The 23,826-nt window shown below is 41.1% G+C and overlaps 1 protein-coding gene across 4 annotated transcripts in view; it reads right to left on the reverse strand.

Moving 5' to 3' along the window:
• IARS1 (isoleucyl-tRNA synthetase 1) overlaps positions 1–23,826 on the reverse strand; it is a 92,111-nt gene that overhangs the window by 26,402 nt on the left and 41,883 nt on the right. For all 4 annotated transcript variants that reach the window (XM_041427552.1, XM_041427549.1, XM_041427551.1 and 1 more), the window contains exons 15-21: positions 20,071–20,197; positions 15,197–15,270; positions 14,135–14,329; positions 9,314–9,400; positions 8,553–8,636; positions 4,960–5,107; positions 2,178–2,298 (exon numbers count right to left, since the gene is read on the reverse strand). In XM_041427552.1, coding sequence (XP_041283486.1) covers positions 2,178–2,298; positions 4,960–5,107; positions 8,553–8,636; positions 9,314–9,400; positions 14,135–14,329; positions 15,197–15,270; positions 20,071–20,197 — 836 coding nt within the window. The remainder of the gene's footprint in view (positions 1–2,177; positions 2,299–4,959; positions 5,108–8,552; positions 8,637–9,313; positions 9,401–14,134; positions 14,330–15,196; positions 15,271–20,070; positions 20,198–23,826) is intronic.

The raw sequence follows: 23,826 nt of genomic DNA on the forward strand, positions 1-23,826 counted from the left end.
TCTCAAGCACCCCAGAGTGGGAGGGAGCAGAGGCTGAGCCCCTTCCCTGCCCCTCAGCCCATGCAGGTGAGGTCAATCCCACAGTGACCCCACCTGGGCTGACACTGCCACCTCTCCAAGCGCCAGCAGAAACCGGGGCAGAATTACCATAACTTGGGCTTAATGGAAACATTTTTCCAGAGGCGGGAGCTGGGTGTAAAATTCAGCTCCACTAAAAGACACTGGATGAAATGGAAGAAGCAGAGCCAGCTACAGCATTTCCCTGGTCACTGGGGTCTCCTCAGCACTGCCAGTTTCAAACCTGTGTGTTCTTACACCCCATGACCTCCAGCTGCAGGAATTTATATTTTTATTTATCTCCTTTATCGAGTATTTGACAGCATCAGGCACCATTATAATCTTCCCTTGTCCCTTCCTAACATTTTTTCTACTTGAAGTGATACAAACTAGAAAATATTTTCAAAAAAAATCCCAAAATAGGTTTGTAAAAGAGATTAGAGTATCATGTCACAGTACACAAATTCACTTCATCTCATTAAGATCTGCCTGACTGAATCCAGAGTTTATGCAGAAAAATAAATTGAAAAATTCTGTTTATTAATCCCTTCCACATGAGACTGCCACTCATTTGATGAGCACATGATGTTATCTTCATCTAACACGGGACAACAGTATTTCCTACCAACACTACTGCCTTGGAAGTCTTTGCATTGTCATTTTCCAACAGGAACTCTCTTCTCCTGCTTGGAAGGATCTTCTTATTTTATAAAGATGGTCACTGACACATCAGCTTCATCTTCCTCTCAGAAGTCCAGAGCAGATAATTCAAGTTTCTACCCCCATATTCACCTTCCTACAAATATTTCTGTTTAAACCATGCACTAATCCAAGATCCGAGGTTCACAAACTCACAAATGAATTTTCTGCTGTCCTTCAGAGTATTTTCCTCTTCACAAGCAGCACATAAACTTGCATAGGCTCTACTTATTTCTGCTTGGCAACACATGAAACTCAACACAAACCACCATCAAATTTCAAGGACAACAAGTTGCAGGAAGAAGCCACATTTTCACCAATGAGAGACAGCTTTTATCATATTGCTAGGTTGGGTAGCTTGAGGATTCCTTCTTCCTTTAATGAAATGTTCTTAGATGAGCTCAGTGAATCCTGCTGGTGCCAAGTGACCTGGTTCACCTGTCACAGCCAGATAAACTCCCTGCTCTTGGTGACAGTGACCATCACACCAGTCAGGAGGGGAAAGGAAGAGATGAGTGCAGTGCAGGACTGTCCTGTGTCCTGCTGAACTGACTACCTGTTATCCCACTTAACACCTTCCTTCCCAAGCCCAAGGCTGCTGAAAATTCTTCTGGGGGCAACTTAAGATCACAGGCATGGAGAGGGGTTATTTGTTTATTCATGAACAGGAGTGACAATGGCCAAAGCCACCTTCTTTCCAATATCTGGGCTTCCAGTGCCCTCAAATGCACCAAAGCCTCTTCAAATCCCATCTGCAAGTTTATGAACTACTTCAGGGGGTTCTTGCAGCATCTCTTCTTTGCAATTAAGTGTCCCAATGTAATCCGAGTATCAAGAGGTATGGGATGATGAAAAAGACATCATGCAGGAGAAAAACCTGGACAGTATCTTCTTACAGCTATCCTAATACCATCCACTCTGCTGCACACACTCCCACAGCACGATTCCAAAAAATCCCTCTCCATGGAACTATACCAGGGAAAAATTTATTGCCAGTGCTCATGTATCCACCAAAATTATTTTATTTAGCTGACTTGAGCACTGCCCATTTTATCCCTTTTTTTTACAGCTTCTCCAAATTCTATTTGGCTTCCTTTTCACTGCTGTCTTTCAGTGACTATTATAATATTATTAATTGCTCCAAGCACTGCAGACGTTGTTACAGCAACAAGCTCCATCACCAAGCTCACAGGATTAGCTCTGACAAAAAAAGCCTCATCACTTTTTGAAATCTCATGAACAAGCATAGAAAATCTGACTTAACACCCATGAAAGAAGCATTCCATGGATTATGGTAGCTGGTTAAAGATTTCCTTCCTTTTATCAAAGTCCCTCACAGAATTTGGGAATTTTTGTATGGAAAGGCAAGTTCTGCAATCAAACATGAAACACCCCCAGACCCCCTGAGCAAAAATGCATACCTGCCATTTCAGCTTTGAAGAACTGGATGAGGGACTGGGTGAAAGAAAGAATCCATTTATCCATGATGTTATTGCTCTCCTTAACTGTGTTCTCATTGTAAAGGAATTCTCTTCCCTCATCCTATCATCAAAACACAAAGCAGATTTCCAAGTCATCAGGGTATACAATCAAACCTCTGCATCCAATTACCTGTCAGCTACCACTATTTTGGCATCTTCCATGAGTTGCACTGGTTTCCCAGCAGCAAACATTAAATTCCAGACACAGGTATGTAAGAGAAGGAGCTGTGGAAAACCTGTCTCACTGCTACCTCTCCACCACCTTTAACTGCAAAGGAGGCTGGTGATTTAGGCCTGTTAAAGCAGATAAAAAGCAGCAACAATCCCTTCCCCAGCCTCCAGACACAGGCTAGGATCCTGGAATTTACACAGCTCCTTCATCCAGGAGGGTCTGAGGCATTTCTAAGGAATTCACTGTGCAGATGGATTCTATTTGAAGAGCAGGCCTAGAAACAAGACCATTACTTAAAGAACATGGGACAATCTCAACACATTGAAACACAGATGAATGAAGCAACCTGAAAAAGCAGGTGGAATTTTTAGCATCCAACATGCACACAGTGCGTTTCTGCTGCTTTCCAGAGCACTGATGTTTGCAGCCATCTGAGAAATGGCAACACTTTGCTGGTTCTGCAGGGCCTTGCAAGCAAGACCCTGTCTGAGTCTTTTCCACGTTCTTACAACAGGCTGAAAACAGGTTTTGGTGTGTTTTTTTTTAATTTACAAACAGTATTTAATAGCTGGTTTTAAAAGCCATGAAAAAATCTGTTTGGATTATTAAACCCAGACACCACAGATCCACTTTCACAGTACAAAGAAGATTCATAGGAAAGAAATGCAGAAGAGGAACAATCCCAGTGTGAGGTCAACAGTCATTAACCAACTACAATTAAAGGGAGAATTACAATAAGCATTAAATCATTATTATACCTGATCCAGGACACTGGGATTTTACTTGTACTCTTGCAGGAAGCAGAACACAATGAAGAAGTTGCTTAAACCTGTGCATGAAATCTAATTTAAGCTATATCACATCCAATAGCACATTCTTTTGCCTAATATGGTGCACAGGAAGGATTTCACTATTCAGAAAGGAAAAAATCCATCTACTGAATTACCAAACCTATCTCCTCAAGCACCTGGATTTTCCACTGGGGTCTTCCATCCCCAACTGAGCTGACACTGCAAGATTTAATGGAATCACAGCAAAAAGCTATAAAGTTCACTTTAGACAATTCAAAGGTCACCCAGGATAAACAAGTGTATTTTGGGGGTAACACCTAAGTTTGTCTGATGAATGCTGTCTAGGGATCCTAAAAATAAGACATGCTGGATATTAGGATCTGGAGTTAGCAAACTTTCTTTCCCAAAGAGGTTGCTAAAACAGATAAACTCAATTGTTTAAGTCAGCTGTTTACTGTACTGATTTCTGAATTCAGCTGCCTTTATTGATTCAAATGACAGCTCTCCACAGTGACCAGGCTGCCACTGCAACTGCACTTGTAGCACAAGGTTTGGACTTTTCATTTAGCTCCCACTCTCTCATAAAAGTCTGCACTAAACCTGCTGTCATTAATTTCAGCTGAAAGATTAAATTGGTTTCAATAAAAATTATACAAAATACACATCAGGTCTTCAATTTTAATGAAAAATTACTATAAGAAAGAAATTTTAATCTTGCTTTCACACTGAAAGTGTAGAAACTGCTGTCACTCATCTAGCATTTTTAGCAGACTTCAAATGTAATCTACAAGTCTAAAGCATTATTGCTTTTGTGATTTGCCTTTCTTCCCATTCCATTTCTGAATCTTTTTTCTAAGTTGCATTTAAATATAACTTTTTTTAAAATTACTGTCATGTTACAGAAGACAATCTCCTTGCTGTGGCTAATGTATTCAGGACTGAGTATTCCCAAGTTAAGCATTTTAATGCAGATTCATAATTAAAGTTCCTGTAAATGAGTTAGCTCAAGAAACTGTCACAGCAGCCACTACTGCAAATAACTTTGCTGACTGATTTGCAGCTCTGCTCAGTGTGTGTGGTGCTGAGCACTGCTCTCGGTGCAGGGGAACTTGCAGCCCAGGTGACAGATCCTCCTGGAGAGGGGCTGTGCTGGCCACACCACACAGAGAAACAGCAAGAAAGAAGCAGCAGCATTAAGGCAGGATCAGTGGGAACTGCTGCCTCCAGCTGCTCTGGAAACACCACCAGGAAAACCCAGCCAGGTTCAGCAGGGACATCTCAGAAGGATCCCCTCCAGCACTCGTGGCTTTAACTGGTGTTCCCAGGGGGTGAGGAGCAGCAGATAATTGCTCAGTGTGTCCTGACCCCACAAACACCAGGTCTGGAACTCCAATTTCACAAGTCTGAATGCAGCAGCAGCATCCCACAGATGTGAAATAAAAGGGACTCAACTGCACTCTAATCTGAGAAATGAGAGCTGTCATCTCTTGCCAGTCCCTCACCTTCCTCTCCCCCTTTCTATTTAATTTTGGTTAAGAAGACAAAGATGCAGGTGATTACAACTTTACAAAGCATAGTACAAACAGCAAATAAATTAAGAGCAAGTATCATATACAGCCTGATCTAACTTAGACCAGGGAGTAAAGACCAGATGACCTCCAGAGTCCAGCCCTCTCTTCCAAACTGAATTTCCCTACAAGGTGATTCCCTTGAACCCTGAAGGAGCACAGTCCCCTGCCCTGAGCCTCCAGAGCTGTACCTTGTGCTGCAGGATCTGAACGTTCTGCACCAGGAAGCGATAGGCGTTGTACCAGGGCAGGAACACATCCTTCAGGATATCCCTCACCCCCTCCTCCTTAAACCTCAGGTTTTCTGCTCTTACCACAGGAGAATTGATCAGGTACAACCTGCAAAATAAGAGCACAATACTTCAAAGCTTAAAACTGCACATACTGATAGGGTTTCACACAAAAAACTCAAAGATGACTGTACTGTAGGCATGTAACAAACTGAACACAAAACCATTCACTAGTAACTGCTCCAGGAGTTTTTCCAAGATGCTGCACAAAGAATTTGGATTGAAATTTTCTTTTTCACTCTCTGTGCTAACACATGCTCAGATGCCATCACGGTGTAAAACACGCAGAGGTTGCTTGGTTCATCTTTAGGATTGTACCTGTTGTTCTGGTAATATTTTGAATTCCTTAACCACTACCCAGAAAGATACCACAGTATCTTTCTATTCAATCTTGTTCATCTCCTCAATTACAAAAAGCCTTGGCAGAACTAAGGAGCAAAACAAACCAGGCAAATCCAAGGGAAAGAGCAGAAATCAGCATTTTCAAGAAAGACAGCCCCAGAAGGGAACAAAGGATGTACCTCCTACAATACAAATTGTATTGCATCCAGAGGCAGCTCTGAGGGACCGAAGCAGAGGATCCAGGTGACACCAACTACTTATACAAGGGACAGCAATGTTCCTCAGCTTCTTTGCTGTCTCTGAGTTAAAAAAGAAAATCAAAATCCCACCTTCTTCCCCAAGTAAACATTCTGTCTTCAGAAATAAACTGGAATCTATCAAGTTAACTCACAGAGAAACCAGGCCTTACTCAGGTGTCAAAAACACTTGAATACAAACTTGATTTAGATACACTTCATTTAATTTTCCAAATATGAAAACCAAATGAAACATTTTTTCATTTTAAAGATTATGGCATTTTTCAATCGAAATTTATCAACCCATTTTCTCACATTTTTAAACTTTTAAAATCATGATTCTAAACTAATATAACTTTACAGGCACTTCCTTTAAGAGGCTTTAAAATCTTAATGATATTTGACACAGCACATTCAAGAATACCAGACCATAAATTCTTCAGGAGAGAGGGCTTCTTACATTAAAACGAATAGATAAAAATAGAGCTGCCAGAATAAACAGACAGTAATGCAGGACAGAAATGGGCTTTTTCAGTACTGGATTTAAAAAAAAAAAAACACCAAAAAAAGAGGAAAAAAAACCCAAAACAAACAAACAAACATAAAACCAACCCTCACCACAAACTTTAAACACAGATTCATAAAATGGCTTGGGCGGGAATGGACCTCAAAGATCACCCAAGTGAATTCATACCCGAATTCAAATTACAAACTTGCACAGAACAATTAATGGCAATGAACTAGTAAGTCCTTAAATGAAACTAGACTTTAGGTCTATCCTTAAACCACACTTTCCTTCTACCACAATTATTTATGTGCCATAGTTTGGTGGTGTTGTATTATTGTTTTTTGGGGGGGTTTTGTTTGTTTTAATAAAGCAGACCTACTCTGTCTTATAATATGTAAATGTTAGAAGAAGAGCAATTCCCTCAAATACTCCAATTCAAAGACACATTTATCGTATGGACAGAAAAGTAAGGCCCACAAGAAAACCAGAGTTCCATCAGTTTAGTTACAGCCATTCAGTTACCCACTGGGCAGAAAAGAAAACCTTCCTCAGATCAAGCCAGTGCTACTGAGCGTGCTGACAATGCACGAGAAACAGTGAATTATCTCCTCTTCATCCCTCTAAACCAGCAGCTTGTTGCATTATTTCTCCTGCATTTGAAGACCAGGTTGAGAGGAGGATGCAACTCCTCCCTTCTAACAGCAATCCTCACCCCAGGACAGAGGAAAGCAAAGGCTGGAAATCCCAGGACCAGTAAATTCTTTCTGACATAGCTCAGCTTGGACAGGTCACCAGCCCAGGTCTCAGCAATACTGAAACGTAACAGTTTTGGCCCTTGTAACAGATTTCACTCAGGATTCAAATTTCATGAAGCCTCAAGTTGGGTTGTTAAATTTACTGTGGTGTTATTTCTGCTGTTTGCCCTTTCTGCTCAATTCCATATTCATTTCACCAACTTATATCTATATTTTCCACTGATCTATTTATTAAGCTACTGTTGAGAATACTTCAAAGCTGAAGTTAGAATATATATATATATATATTTGTGTACTGTAAAAGCTAAAGTAACTCTGCAGGGAAACAGTGCCAAGGAAAAAACCTCAGTTGTAGCTTTTGCTATAAACAGAGAACATCAAGCACCTCAGAAAAGGGAGAGAACTGAATTGCAGAGCTCCCTCCAGAAATGAGCCCAGGCTGCAATGCTTTTTTACTCTCTGTGTGGGTGTAGGTATAAATAAATGTGACATTAAAGAATGAGTACACTGGCAGAAAAATGAATTAGCTTCTTAGAAATTTCAAAAAAAACCCATGAATAATGGAAGTGTAACTTCTGGTGTTTGATATTTTTTTGGTTTGTTTATAAAAAAGGCAATGTTGGGGTTTTTTTTTTCAACAGAAACATCACCTGTGATTTAAAAATCTCCAGTATGAGTAACTCCAACCCTTCTCACTCTTATTATTGCAGCTACCAGCTCAGTGCTACCCTGCTACCACACCTTGTTTATTTGTAAAGAGCAACTCTCCATTGTAAACATGTACTAAGTCTTTTAAATGCTCCAGCTTGAAACAATTAGAACTTCACATTGATTCTGTTAAATTATCTAGAAGCAACAACCATCTTCCCCAAACAAACACTCAGCTTCCATTCAGCACATCAGTTCTGTGTGTAGCTGTAACACACAATGTATGAGTTGAAGGGTTTCTTATATACACAAGAATTACAGGGCTCTAGAGAAATGCCCAAGTAGTGCATTCCTGCAGCTATTAAAATGTCTTTTATGTACCTTTACCTCAAGGTACCACCTGATGCATGCAGTCAGTGCACCAAGTCAGAGTACCAAGTGACTGTGTAATTACTTCATGTGTTCCTGTAATTTTAATGAACCACTTGAACTGGGTTTAATCTCTGTTTGAGCAGGACAATTTATCTACACACATTAGGTTGCTCCACTTCTGCTCTTGTGGTGCCACTACTATTAGGTGCAAATGATGTACTTACATCCACAAACACAAAGCACTTTCTCTCTAGAAAATGTAGAGTGCAAACAGGATATAAATGTTTTGTGCATTATGCACAGACCCTCCTCTAAGCCAGTGATTTAACAGTGACCTTGCAGAGTTATTATTAATTATTTTATTCCCGTTTTCACTGGCTCAGCTCAGATTATCAGTGCTGGAAGAAGCAGATCCCCTGGGCTTTAGGGAGGGAGACATGCACTGCATCCATTGCCAGTTCTTTGGAGTCATCCACTCTCGCAGCTACTTCTGTCACAGTGGTCTAGAAGCTTCTAAAATTAACTCTCGTCCTGCTGCTAATTGCCAGACTCCCCCAAGGAGCCTCTTGGTGTGGATCTGCCACGAGCAGGGAGCCAACACATCCCACAGAACACCCATGAGAGAAACCCCACCTGAGCGCATCAGCTCCGTAACTGTTCACAATGTGCATCGGATCAGGATAATTCTTCTTCCTTTTGCTCATTTTTTGGCCATCACTAGAAAATAGCAGAATGTAGGCATCAATTCTCAGCTTTTAACACTTATTTTAATGGATAAAGAAGAAAGGCCCTTCAAATCAAGCTCCGTTTTTCTGTCCTGGTATGCTCCTGGTGGCACTGACATAATTATATGTATCTATATATGAGCACATCGTTTCTGTAGGACCGTTGAACCTACAAAAACAACTGAAAAAACCAAAACCCAACCCAGGAGGCTCCTAAGTTACAAATCTAAGCAGGAAATCTGTCCTTCCTACCCAAGCTGAGGAAAGATGCATTTGTTTTGAATCAATCCCTCCAGCCCACTGATTTTTTTTTTTTATTTTCATTCAAAAATAAAGGGAAACAAATATAATTAATTTTAAATTACATCTAAAACTACATTCATCATCCCCTTTACTTTGCCTAACAGGTGCAATTTCTTTCCTATTCTTGTTACTCATTTTGTCTCTCCAGGCAGGACTAGCCCTGCTGGAAAGAACCCAGTGCAGCAGATGCTGGGATGTGTGAGCCTCTCACTCTCAGATGCCTCTTATCTCCTGCAGCACAGATATCACCCTGGCAAGTCTTAACAGCTCCCAAGTCCATTTCACATTCCATTCACAATTTGCAGGTTTTATCTGAAACATTCTTTGACTAAAAACCTGCTCAGGAAGGGGCTGATTGACACCAACCTGGCAAGGACAAGGCCGTTCACAATGACATTCTTGAAAGGAGGCCTCCCAAAAAGAGCAGTGGACAGCACCAGCAAAGTGTAGAACCTGAAACAAGAGACAACACAAATGTGACTTTATAAATACACCAAGTAAAGCCTGAATGTCTTCATCACAAAATAAATGCTTCATTATGCTGCTTTCCACTGGCAAAGATAAATTTTAAGTCTGGGGAACATTTATGTGGCAGAGTCAGAACAGTAACTTATGGAAAGTAGATCTTCCTGTTTGAAGCACATCATGCTGTTGCTGGGATCTACTGCTCCAGGAAGGCAGAAAAATTCTAATAGGAACCATTACGAAGATCATGAGGAAGAAAACTGCAGCATTTTCCCTCTTTAGCAGAAAAAAGGGAATTCTGCCCCTGAAAAAGTTTCCTATTTGCTCACTGCAAACCTGTGACCAGTCAGGACTGAACAGAGCATCTGATCGTGACCAGCACACTTTTGTGTGTTTGTGTGTTCATTGTGTGTTCTTCAGCCTGCCAGACAGTGGAACACAGTAAAAAAGTATAAAAGCAAGTTAGCAAAAACGGGAGAAGCCTCCTTCCAGCCCTGCCAAAGGTTTGACTGGAAGGAGGTTGTGGTTGCCTGCTTAAAGCAGCCACCACCAGGAAATAAGAGAATGTTCCCCCAATAAAGGGCAGCAGTGGTTCTTCCCCATTCTATTTGATATGTTTACAATCACTCTGTAAACTTGGACACTCTGGAAATCAGTGCTGGAGCAAGCACAGGCACCTGTTGTTCACAGGCTGATATATGATTATATCAGGGAAATTAAGTGGAAGTGCAGGATGATGTGATAATTTCACACTCAGGAGCCAGAGCCTTCACCAAAGGAGGGCTGTGTGAGCCGCTGGAACTGCACTGTTGGCAATTACTTTTAAGAAAGTAACTGGAGGGTTGGTCACAGCTTTCCTGGTTCAAAACAGGCATCACACTGACAACTGCTTAGCAACCTTCAAAGAGAAGGTGATTATAAAAAAGCTGTAATAAGGCACAGGAGGTTATGTCTCAGAACTATGTATTTGCATGAAGATTTAGGGGAGAAACACTTCATGGGGGAGAAAAAATCCATCTGCATGTTCCAAAGTTGTTTTTATCAAAAAGCAGCCTATAATTGCACAAGCATTATTCTGACACTTGAGGGTCCTCTGCAGAGGTTGCTGTGCATTTATTAAGTGACTTCCACGAAAACTCTGATGCCTATCTCAGACAGGCCCCTAACTCTCAAAATCACTTCAATTCACACTGCAGGATACAAATTCTCTTTATTAAACTCAGTTTAATTTCATTAATTTTAACCAATACTCCTCCACCTGCACACAAACATTTGTATTCAAAATCCCAAACATCTTGATTTTTAACTTTCTTAAGAAAATCCCTAAATACAAATATCTAACTATTTACTCAGGTGACTGACACCTCAAGCCTACAGAGCTGAAAGTTCATTACAAACACAGCAGTTTTTCCTCTGTACTTACTAAAAAGTTCCTCATTGACAAACTCACACCACTTTCTGCAAACTGGTCATAAATTCTCCTATTAGAGCATCTGAATTTGCAGGTAAAAAGCATAAAGCAGAACCAGCTAGGAGAGATTTCAATGTTCTTTAGGAATTCCTAATTCCTTGTATTAGGAAAGTTGCACAGGCAGACTGTGGGCACTGAAAAAATGCATCCAAGGATACATCACAAATTTTATGTTCAAGTTGTCAAATCCAAAGAGTCTCACCATGAGGTGGCTTAGCTGATGACAGCTACAAGACTGTCTCTGAAAACCTGTGATCCACATATTCTGATGGAACTCTTCTGATTCTTCCTCAGGTTGTCCTTTCAGAATTCACCTCATTCACTCTGAATATTTTAAAGCAGTGTCTTTCTGCAACTTATTTTTGAAGTACGTTGTCCCCAGACACATTTGTTTCCTGAAAACTTCCTCAATTTCTCTGCTGCTTCCCCTTCCATTCACCAGATCTCAAGACTGTTCCTAGGTATGTCCCTGCAGATAAATAGCTGTCACTCAGCCAACAGTGAAACAGCCGTAACAGGGACAGAAATTCACTCCTTTGCTCTACTTTCCACCGAGGAGAAAACAGGGCAGGAATCTTTTCTCCTTTTTTTCTTGAACAACTGTGGGTAAATTCCTGATCCTGTGGTTCACGCCAAACCCTCCAGCTGTGCATTCCCTGTGGGCCACCACATTCTGACCACGAGCACAAATCTTGCTGCATTTCCCTATACGGAGGCAGAACCTTTCCTACCACTCTGCCTGAACTGCCAGTCTTGCAACCCAGCCACTCTAAGGTTTTGTCCTGTAGCTTTAACAAATATAATTCAGCTGTATCTCTATCCATGCAGAAAGTCATCAAAAATATCACTTTCCTGGACAATCACCTTTGTCACATTAATTTTCCCCTTGTCTCCCATGATTTTTTCTCCTCTTCTGTGGAGTGAACCAGATGCCACCAGACCTGGACCTCCTGAGCCCTTCCCCACCTCCCTGTCCTCACTTCACAGCAGCTGCAGTCTCTGACCTGACACAAAACCAATCTCCATTCTCAAGCTTCACACTCTGTACAGGATGTGCCAAATACAAATCCCATCCTGTGCTCCCAACACTTCAGAACTCACCTGCTCCTTGTTCTCAGACCTCACACCTTAATTCCTCTTGTCCCTCACAAATCAGAAGTGCTCTACTACAAATCACCCAACACTTGCTGGTAGCAAAGCCCCAGCTCATTAAAAACCTGGGAGAGGTGGGAGCAGCAGGAATTGAGGCAGTGTTTTGATTTCCCACCACAAACAGGTGAAACACTCTGGGTAAGAGTCCCAGGAACTCTTACACTCATGTTGAGAACAAAAAGAAATTTGCCCCAGACTGAAAAGGCAAAGCCTCCTCTTGCACCCTGACCATGGCACACAAGTCTGAGGGCTCACACCAAATGTCTTCATCCTGAGTTCCTCCATTAAAAAAAAAAAAAAAAAAAAAAAAACAAAAAAGCACTATTTTCTAATTTTTTCCAGATAAAAAGAATAAAGAAGAAAAACTAAGTTTTTCATTCTCCTTTTGCTACCCAACAGTATTTGACTGTTATACTGAGATATTAGACAATTTTTTGCATCACAATTAAGGGGCTGAAAAATGAAGACATTTCCCCACAATCATGAAATTTAGTTGTATTTGGCATCCTGCCTACTTTGGTTGCTTTGATTTGTTGTGGGGGTAGAGGAGCGGGCAAGGGGAAGTGCCAACTGTATTCCAGAGGAATTTATTTAGCTCTAATACCTCAAGTTACTGGATGGAAAAGTTCTGCTTGGACACAGTCAAACTCACTAATCCAGAAAACACAAAAATTCATCTTAATCTGTCAATTTTCACAGTCAACCTCAAACTTCAGACATGGACTAAACACTTTGCAATGCTAGAACTAAAGCTGCATGTAGGCATACAAGTATGTATGAGAACATTAACCACAGAAAATCAGACAGAATTTTTCACCAATGACTGAAAAGGATTTATCTAGAGTGAAAGAAGCAGATGTTGTTTACAGCTAAAAACTTTGACTTTTTTGCAAAATATATAATCTTAACAACATAAGGTTTGATTTAATTTTTTTCTGTACTCACCCAAAACTCCAAAATTCAAGTTTAATCTTGGGGTAAAAATTACCAGGCTATATACATTGGCTTGAAATCCTCAACACATTGACTTCTATTTCGACTGACTCAACTGCAGCTGTGTCTCTAGTAGATAACTCAAGTTCTGTGATCATTCAGTTGCTGAAATTTTTACTTACCAGGTCAAAGATGTGCCCTATTACCTAATCATGTCTTCCATAAAAGCTGGGAAGTTTTCTTGCTTATATTGTATTTCTACAACAATTTTTTTGTCACCAAGCTTTAGACTACCTTGTGTTTTAGTTTAAAAACAAATTCTACACTTACCTGTACAGAAACAGTCAAATTATCTGTACAGCATTAAAGATGTGAAAGCAAATGCATTATAAAATGCTGTTAAATAAATGTATTAATTATTAAAGTAGATAGTAAAGCACTGAAGTGCTACACAGGGCGATAACCTGATGTCTCAGGTTTAGCTGGGTGTGTATTCAATTACCATCTGTTAGAGGTGGGGCAGTTACCCTCTGTTAATTGGGCAGTTTTCCTTATCTCTTCCACAACCAGGAAGATCTGGTTATCTCTCCCTCCAGGAGATCTCTTGTGTTCATGGCCAGTGAGTGTCCCTGCATGGCTGATAAAATTCCATCATCCCATTGGGAGATGCCCCGCCCTGGGGAGGAGCCAAGCATTCCTACCTGGATAGAATCTGAGATTTTGGGACACCAGCACAGCCTTTTTTCACTGCATTCCCAGAGCAGCAGCTTTCTTCTCCACTGCATTCCCAGAGGAAGACCAGGCCCATCTACACCAGCTCTGGAGCTTCAGAGGAAAACTCCACCCCTCTACAGGATCCCTGCTCCAACAGAACCACAGTTGGCACTGCAGGAGGACTGAGCCACCACCCTGACCGACAGCGGGTCAGCTCCTATTCTGACTCTGGCAGTGTTTTTTTGTATTACTGCACTTTATTTTAATTTTCCTAATAAAGAACTGTTCTTCCTATTCCCATATCTTTGCCTGAGAGACCCTTGATTTAAAAATTGTAATAATTCAGAGGAAGGGGGTTCACATGTTCCATTTCAGGGGAGGCTCCTGCCTTCCTTAACAGCCACCTGTCTTTTCAAACCAAGCCACCTGACATAGTAAGAGCAGGAAATTACCATCCTCGTGTCTGGTCGATGCCCTCGGCGATGAAGTCGGCAGGGAAGGCGTCCTCGAGCTCCCTCCTGTTCTGGAAGGGGTAGTGCACCTGGGCGTAGGGCATGCTGCCGCTCTCGAACCAGCAGTCGAACACCTCGGGCACGCGGCGCAGCGCGCCCTTCCCGCAGCGCGACGGGATGCTCAGCTGGTCAATGCTGCACGACAAACACCCCCGGGGGGAGAAACCACTGCTTGAAAAATCTGTAAGTTTTAGTCAACCTTAACAAAAATACAACAAAGGCACTAAGTAAGGAAAAGCAGGCTTGGGAGCTGCCCTTGTGGCTGCCTACCATGCGGCTGGCTCATCTTCAAGATGGATGCTTCGCTTTTCATACCCCTGGGGGTTGTATCAGCCAACCCTGGGCCCTCCCAAAGCGTGTCAGTCAGCTCTTCTGTGCCATTTATCGCTGGGGATTATTGCTTTCTTGACACTTTACTGGTCACACCTCCCCAGCCACAAGCTTTTCCATTCCCACGTGCCCCATGCAAGGGACACATGCGCATGCCTTCTTTCTACCTGTCCCAGACAACCGAGGCTGTCTGATGGCAGCAATACAGGAGGGGGAAAAGGGAACTTTGGGGAGAACAGAGAACATCTAAACTACAATAACATCACTAGACACCAATAAAGATTCTCTTAATATTCACCCCTTAATTGCGAGAGCAAATAATCTCATTATCCATCTATAACACCCAGCAACCCCCAACAAAACCAAGTTAGGAGAAGTTCATGTCATGCTGGGATATTAGGATGGCAGCAGTTGTGCCTTTCATTTTAATGACTCTTTAAAAAGGTCCTTCAAAGCACTTCCTTTGACAATCTCTAATTTTTTGTATTAACAGTGTTCAACAAGTGTTTTTCAACAGAAAAAAAGAAAATTTATATGTTTTAATCATAAGTCCCGTTACAACTTTTTTATTCCCTAAATCTGTTTCCCAGGGTTTGGGCAAAAAAAAAGCAGACATAAAAAAAACTTGGGTTATCTATTTCTAATACCCAGTGGAGAGTCTCTGTGACACACCTTTCTCGATGCAGATCCGTCACTTTCACTCCAGACAGCTCCTCCAATTCTGCCATTGATCCAACACAAACCACCTGTAGGAGAAATTCAAGAAATTTAGCCAGTTATTTGTACACAGCAACTATTTTTTTTTTAATATCAGACAGGAGACTTGCAATATCTCTTGTAGTCATTGATAGAGCTGGAAAAAAAACAATACAAAATTTTGTACAAGGGTCTCCTTCCTCAAATGACCTTAAAGAACACTGCCCTGATTTTAATACAAATCATGTTACAGGAACTGGAGACTTGGAAGCAGCAGCATCTTGGCAGGTTATCAAAAAATAATCTGGATTTGCTGGGGGGTTTCTCCAAAACAGACAAAACCTCTGAAAATTCAATGACTGACTTTTACACAAACAGGAGTTTCAGAACCCAGGTTCTTCCCCTAAAGTAAGCAGCTCATTATCCATAAGGGTTCCATCCCAGGTAGACTAAACTGTACATGTTAAAGGCTTTTTATTTAAAGTGAAGAAAGCATCACAGCTACCAGAGGGGTTGCTAAGAAAGACTTTTCTTGGTTTTGTTGCACCAACATGCTATTAATAATGCCGATTTCCACACCAGACTTGCACTGACAGCATGAAACCAGGATTCTGAAAAACAGTATGAGAAAGCAGAAAAGCAATGTTTTACTTTTAAAGGTTTTAATGAAATGGAGCCCTCCCAGAGCCCTGTGGCCTCTCTCATCTGGCAGGACTCACAAGCCACAAGCTGCAGTACAGGCCTGGATTTTGGAGATGCTGTCCCACATGCCATCCTTCCCTTTTAGAATTGCAACAGAAAAACCCCAGGGTCTGACAGATCTGACAGGAAAGGAGTTAAATGTAGCACCATAAAGAAGCTGTAAATAGGCCAGACATTTTTCACACGAAATAACTTTGGAAGTTGCTCTGAAGATACAAAAAATCAGAGCACTGCTCAATTCCTTTAGCTAGTCTTAAACATATGCATATGTATACACATGGAAATTGTGACTAACTGAAAGGTTTTGGTGTATTTAATTCCAAAAAATTGTCATGAATTACAGAGAAGACAGAAACTCAGTCTGATTTGGGTTTTAAGACACAATTTTCCCAGTCTGATTCAAGTGCTGATCTGCATTACTAATCACCATTTGCTATTGTTAAAGTACTTTGGAAATGTGATGTTTTCATTACTTATCTTTTTTTTTTCCTGTAGGAAATGAGGCAGGACAGTGATTCTACTAGCCAGGTACAACAGCCTGCAGAATGCACACAAACTACACAAGGGGACTGATTCCAGATAAAAATACATCTTCATCAACTAACTATTTATAACCCAGATCTGTTCTTCATTCATGTGGCCCCATAAGTAAACACAGAGGCTCAAGTGAGCAGCAGCAGGTGCTTAGTTCAGCACTGCTGTAGGAAGAAAGGGTATTAATAGAGAAATGGGTAAAAAAATGCCCTCGGATACACCAATTACTTCACCTTCACAAACCTTTGTATTTGAATATACTTTCACACTAAGCTCTGGGAGAAAAGCTCCTCATTATTTGGTGCTTTTTGAACAAGTACTTCAATGCTAAAGCAAAATTTTGAATATTGATGCAGAACTGCACCCAGAAATCACTCATGGAAGAAATAAACCCAAGTTCACATGAAAAATTCACCAGCCCCCAGAGTAACACAGATCTCCCCCACTGAGCAAGACTGCCTCTGTCCAAGGCAGAAGGAAGGAGCTCCTCTGTCCCAAGGGCAGCTCATTAGAGACTGCAAGGCAAGAGGAGAAAGCAGCAAACAGATGCTAATCAAATTCCATCCCTCATTAGGCCGAACCCCCTGGTTTCTGCAAGGAGCACACACAGGCTGATGCTCCCCAATTAAAGCTCCTGCTCTGGATCCATCCCTTAGGAGTCATGGCTGCCCCAACAGCCTGGACCTCTCCTCTACCTACCAGGCATTTGCTCCTCCTCCATTTTATGGTTCACATCAGCTAAAAAGCAGCTCTACCAACATCAGCAGCAGCTCAGACTGCAGATGGGCTGTCAGCACCTCCAAGACCTAACGTGAACCCACAGGTCAAGGTTAACCCCCGCCAACAAAATGAACATTGCATCCAGGATTATCCATGTCCATAGGAGCACAAATCCATCCAGCAGCAGTCATGGATCTCAGCATTCCTGTGGCACAGCCCTGCAGTCCCTGCTAGATAAAACTGTTTGTTTTTGTGGGTTTGCCATTTCAGCTCTGCTCAGGACCACAGCTGAGGAGGAAGGAGTGCCCACAGAAAGGAAGAAGCCCACACAGTGTGTCAGAGAGATGCCTGGGATCTCCAGAAAGCATCTCATGAATATTGAACAGGACAAGAAATGACTACTACAGTCAGCCAGAAATGGCCCAGAAATGCACCTGGAGAGGCTCCCTCACCCTCAGGAGAGCAGAGCCAGAGCCCTCTCATTCTGCTGGGCCAGACTGAGGGCACCCAGCCCAGGGCAGGGCTACCATGGGTGACAAGCCAGGAAATAATCAGGGAACTTCCACAACATCATTGAATAGTGAACACTATAGTTCGTATACAAGTCCTATCAAATGAGCCCATATCTGCTTTACCAACTTGGGTGTTAGATTAAAAAATTTTATTGTCTAATCCAAATGAGATGTGTTCTTCCACTGAGGAAATCGTTGGAATTTGAAAGCTTAAAATGATAAACTGTCTGCAAAAATGTGGCAATAAACACAAGCTTCAGAATTTAGCTTCCATTATGTGTCTCTACCTGATAATTATGCTAAAAGAAAACTAAAATAAAACTGTGCAAAACCAGTTATTGATCTGTAATAAAATTCACTTTAATACCAATTAATTCACCTTACTGTATATTAAATAAGGAACTGTTATTACTTCTCCAGGATTTAATATGCAAAGCATAATTGCATGCAACAAAGTGCTCTTCTGAGAGCAAGACATGAAGAGGCTGCTGTGCAATCCCACACCAAGCTGCAGTAACACTGGAGTCAGGGAATTCTGAGGGAATATCATTACTGACAGAGCAGATGTCACCTAGGCTTTAAGTTCCACATCAGTTGCAGTCCTATTTGTTTTTCAAGCCATATCTCACACACACAAAAAGACAGATTTTTTTAAAGAAACCCTAACTTGAAATTTAGCTCAGTTCAGAAGCTGTACTCAGCTGTTAAAGCACAGTATTCAGACTCTGGAGCAAACAGAAATGTGTAAAATCTATGGATAGAAATAATAGACCTGTTGGTATTTCCATCATTATTCAGAACACTGAGCCCTGAGGAATATTTGCAGCTCGTTTCAAAGGAAAGGTCAATCTTCCAAGTTAGACATCATTTTGTTATTAAAAACTAACAAATCAAACCTAGAAAAGCAAAAAAATCAGTACACACAGGAATACAGATGGGGGAGACTGGACAGAAAATGAAATATTATTAGAGGCAAGGAGTGGAAGTAATGAAACCTTTACACAATCTTTTTCAGCTGTAGAATGAAATACTCAGCCACAACACTGAAAGCCTTTTTGTTACCGGAAAGAAGTTGTTATATCAAACAAGGGACTTAGCAATGTTGGATGAATGTGAAAAAAGTGTGTACAAATTCTCAGTCCTCAAACTAAACTTGAACTGTTATACGAGAGACAGAAGCATTCGGTTTGTCTGTAATTTACAAACACACAGCACAAGTAGAACCCAAATGCTAAGGCTTTCTTAGATACTTAAATCCTAATTGCATGAGTAGCTCCCTCCCTCTCCCTATATCTCCCTGCCTACCAAGATTCCCAGTGAAGAGGAAATAAAAAATGCTTTATGGTGCACATCTAAGCAATGACAAGTTAAAGATCATAAAATACTTCTCTAGCAGATGTTTTCCTACTCGAGGTCTTTCAGATCTAAAATGAAGAGTAAAACCTTTTCAAATCAAGAGAGAGAAAAATAAAGGCTTGGGATGCTGCCATCAGTATCTCCCTTCCCTGCACACACCCTGACACTGAGTACCATTTCTTACTTCTAGCATGAGGGAGGCTTTTCATGTGTCTAATGGAACTAACCCAATTAAAAAAAAAAAAAAAAAAAAAAAAAAAAAAAACAAAAAAAAAAACACAAAAAAAAACAAACAAACACAAAAAAAACCCCCAAAAAAACAAAAAAAAACCACACCACACAAAAAAACCCCCTAAACCCACTCTACTTTTAGAAAGAGTTTTAAAACCATCAAAATTGTGTTAAGTGTTCACTCGTGCCCTCTGCATTATGCTACCAATGCAGGGTACCTTACAACTTGACAAAGCTCATTTCTAGCATTTCCATCATACATTTTCATCATTCCACTAGACTCATATTTTTACAGTCTACTACATTCATATTTGTGGCACTACAAATATGAATTCACTGTTCTGCTGTAGTGGACTTGCTTTTATGCCTTCAGCAACTCATTTGGCTTGAAGTAACCAACCACCAGAATATCAAAAGCAGACTTAAAGGAGTTACAATAAAAAAAAAAAAATCTCCTCCTTGCCATTTTCTCACTGCATTTATTATTTCCTTTAGATTTGCCATCACTGCAAATTCTTCTGGGAAAGACAAGACTAATTTTAATGTAAAAACCAAGAAAAATTGCTTGCAGTTCTCAAGCAAAAGCAAAGAATACCTGTAGAGGCACACAAATGCACCCATAAATATGCACAGACCTATCACCTATTACACACATACAGATGGGTTACACAGATATGCTGTTAAAACATGTAAACAGGACTGCAGGCTGCAGCAGCCAAAGATACACCAAAATAAGCAAACAACAAGTACAGGCAGGGTTTCTGCCAGCTGGAAGCTTTCATGTTCCTCACTCACCTCTTCCAAATCCTCGCTGACCCACAGAGGGATGGGGGTGCCCCAGTAGCGGTTCCGAGAGATGGCCCAGTCTCGGGCGTCCTTCAGCCAGTTCCCAAAGCGCTTCTCCCTCACGAAATCTGGAACCCTGTGCCAAAAAAAACAACAGTATTCATGTACCACTAGGTTCCACTTAAAAGAAAGCTGGTGGGAATTGGTTATATTTGATTTTATCCACCAAAGAAGTTCATTTCAGCACTGATTCACTTGGAGCATGTTCATGTTACAGCTCTGGCTGCTGCAAGGCCTGTGGAGGTGCTGCCAAAAAACACAAGACTGCCTTCTTCTCACCTCAGGTAAGCTGCAGAAGTGAAAAACACCAGAGTCATTTTACCATAAAGTAACTCAGGAAAACATGGCAACATAAAATAGATTCGTTAGGGATGAAACAATGGCCAAAGTCCTCAGGACAGTCCAACACTGGAGGATTCTGGCTAAGGGTGATCACAACACTACTGCTTAAATAACATACAGAAAAAGATTTTGAGGTTGAAGGAAATTCCCATGATTAAAAAGCTTGGAGCAATAGCATCAAAAGGCATCTTGGATTATGTGTGGGCATCCAGGTACATGCACATTAATCAGGCTGATAGATCATACAAAAAATCCTTTCCAAGCTATTTATCATCTCACTTTGAATTACCTGATTAGGAAACAAAACACAGCCCCCAACCACAGAACCCTATCAATGCTTGCTAAAACCTCATTTTGAGCACTAATGGGCACCGAGGGATGTTAAAGACAAATTTTCATTGTATGAAAGTGTCTTGGAGTTCAAAGGTTAACGCCAGCACCTGATGCCCTGTGAGGTTCCTGGTTGTGCTAAGTAGCCTGGTGGTTTGATTAGAACCATTAGAACCACTTTCTCCCAGGATGTAAACAAACAAATAACTATTTACCCAATGATTATATGCAGATGAAGGAAAGCAATGGGTTTCACAGTCAACAATATGCTCCCCTCATGCCTAAAGGTGGATTTCAAAATACAAAATTCAAATGAAACTCACAGAAAGAGCAACCTTAAGACAGTGTCAGACAGACAGAAGTTGTGAATGAGCAGCTCACAACAATAAAGTAGCTCTGGAACTGAGCTTTTAGCAACCCATGGTAGTTTTGCTGGGTTTGTTTTTCCAGTCGAACTAGAAAGGCCCTTCCCAAAGTCTGAGCTGGATTGGGAGAGCCACGGTTTCCAAAGGGGGAGCAGCCAAGCTACAAAGCACACAGGGTCTCTTCCACCTGTTCTTTCAGAAGCTCTTGGTCCTCTTGTCAAGAATTTCTTTTTCAAAAACATTTTTAATCACAGATTAGTCCCAAGAGTAACAAATATGAAAGGCTCCTTTAGAGGAAAAATTAAAATAATGGATTCATATGACACATTGGGGTAGGGTTTGGTCCAGTAGCAGGAGATTTATGAAATAAGTGTGAACAAAAAAAAAAAAAAGGCAAGCTATTGATTAAAATAAACGCCACTCTCTTTTAAAAGTTTTATCCATGATGATGCCATGTGGAGATCTAAAGGCTTCTTGATGCCAGTGTTGTCTCAAGTGGATAAAAAGTACCCTTAAAAGCCTCACTAAATATCAGCCTCAGGTTCCACAGCTTCCCTCGCTATTTCTGGAGTTACTTTCAGCTGCAGAGTTGTCTTCTGTAACACTTCTTGAACAAAAATCTAATATAAAAAAATTTTAAACAAACTCAGTGACTCATGTTTCACATGACATCTGTAGCCCTGCTTTGAAATGTAGAACGTATACAGGCTTTCCCAATTTGGTTCAGCGTGGGATCATTACTATTAACTTGCTGTGCTGACCTTAGGAGACCCTCTCTCCAAACACAAGTGGAAACTGTACAAAGTTCATTAGCATTTGCCCAACGTTCCACTAATGTGGAAAACTTCTCTTTACATCACTCCTAAACTAGTTTCCATTTTTCAGAAGTTGTTAGACACTGATTAGCTGAAATTATTAGTCCCATTTAACATAGCTAGAGGCTGAGACAATCCCCCAATGACATTAAAATGCTAAGAGTTTCAACTCTGCCTCCTCAAAACACGCCTAAAAAATTAATTTTATCCCCAAAGTGGACATTAACCACAAAAATGTATGTGGTGTGATCTCTCTCTCTGAGCTATGAAAGCATATAATTTACCTCTTCTGGTAAAATTGTCTGACCCTGCTGCCAGTTTTCAGTGGAACATAAAACACAAACCACTTCATCTCCTATGAACCACATTTGCAACAATGATCTGTGGCTCTTTAGAGGTACAAGGCAAGAATAACAGTGGCACAGGCATCAAGTCAAATAAAAAGAGCCTGAATCTGACAGCCATTCTGAGCCCATCACTCAAAGAAGTGTAACTTAAAGCAGTTGGGTTTTGCCTCTCAGAGATGCTGCCCAAGGGCAGACACAGCCTCCAGCTGGGATCAAGCTGGAAGAGGGATCTGCAGCAGGAACAGCCATGCCAGGCACAGCCCTTCCAGTCTGGAGCCCATTTCTTTTACTTGTTCTCACTAGATTTAGCTTCAGATAGCTCAGCTTAGCACTTACCTACATATCACAAGGGAAAAAATAAAATCAGAGGCACCTTCTACTCAAGTATTTTATTAGGCTAGGAAAAAAAAGAGTATTCTCAATGATGTTGTTATTAACACCTGATCTTTATTTAAACCAGGTTAGTGTTCTTATAGAGTTTTTCAGTTCCTTTTCATCCTACTCTTAGGTATTTTCTTGGTATATTTCTCCTGTTAAATTTTCATAAAGACACCATCCTGCCACAGGCATGTATTAGTCAAGGGAATGTTTTTTACTCTTCCATCTACACAAAGCAGCTGGAAGATAAATGAAAAGCCCTCTCCCATACGCCAATGCACACGTTTTTCATGTTTAACCCCACACCCCTCACAAACCCCCTTTCAGGCTGACAGCACAAACCTCAGGTTCCTGCTGGTGACCACTGGGTTTGGGTGTGACCAGAGGGTGCTCAGTTCTGCCTGTTCAGAACCCCTGGACTGGCACTGGACACCTTCACCCCCCAGAGAGGATCAAGCACCAGCAACCAACAGCCCCATGAGGCTGCAAGTGAAAAATCAAAGCAGTCCCATCTCTCCAGAAGCCATCGTGCTGCAGCTCCTCAAACTGAAGGTTTTTTTATTTCCCAACTGGCCTACAATTTGTTTGACCTTCAAATTTCTCTGCAAAATGACACAGATAGGATTTCATACTTCTTTCTCTGACATTTAGCAAGGTTAAGGAGGCTGCTGCCTCAGCAGGTCAGGGAGCTCTTGATTCATGGGTGTGGAGCAGTGTGGGGCAATTGCAATTTCTCCTCTTGGCACCCAGGACAGGGCACTAAATAACCTTCAGCATGCAGACACTGCAGCAGTTGGAAAGTTCAGGGAACTGAACTCCACAACACAAAGGAATAAATATTGTTTTGCCAAATCATAAATTAAAAAGATTCTGAGTCAAAGTACATCAGTTCCAACCTGTTTGAATGTTCATGTCTATCTTACTTTCCCAACATCAAAACTCGATCGTACAAGTCAGAGGTAATGAAAATTATTCATTTGCTGCAAATTTCCATGTCCATTTTTGACTGTTTGTTCCTATTTTTGAAGCAGATGTGGGGTTTTGCTTAATTCATGCATTGCTAAGTCCTCTGCACAGTCAACTCCCACATCCTTTCTTGGTAGCTACTCATTTTCTTCATGTCTAAAA

The sequence above is a fragment of the Onychostruthus taczanowskii genome, unplaced genomic scaffold, assembly GCF_017590055.1.
Source record: "Onychostruthus taczanowskii isolate IOZ18803 unplaced genomic scaffold, ASM1759005v1 scaffold116, whole genome shotgun sequence".
Lineage (NCBI taxonomy): Eukaryota > Metazoa > Chordata > Aves > Passeriformes > Passeridae > Onychostruthus > Onychostruthus taczanowskii.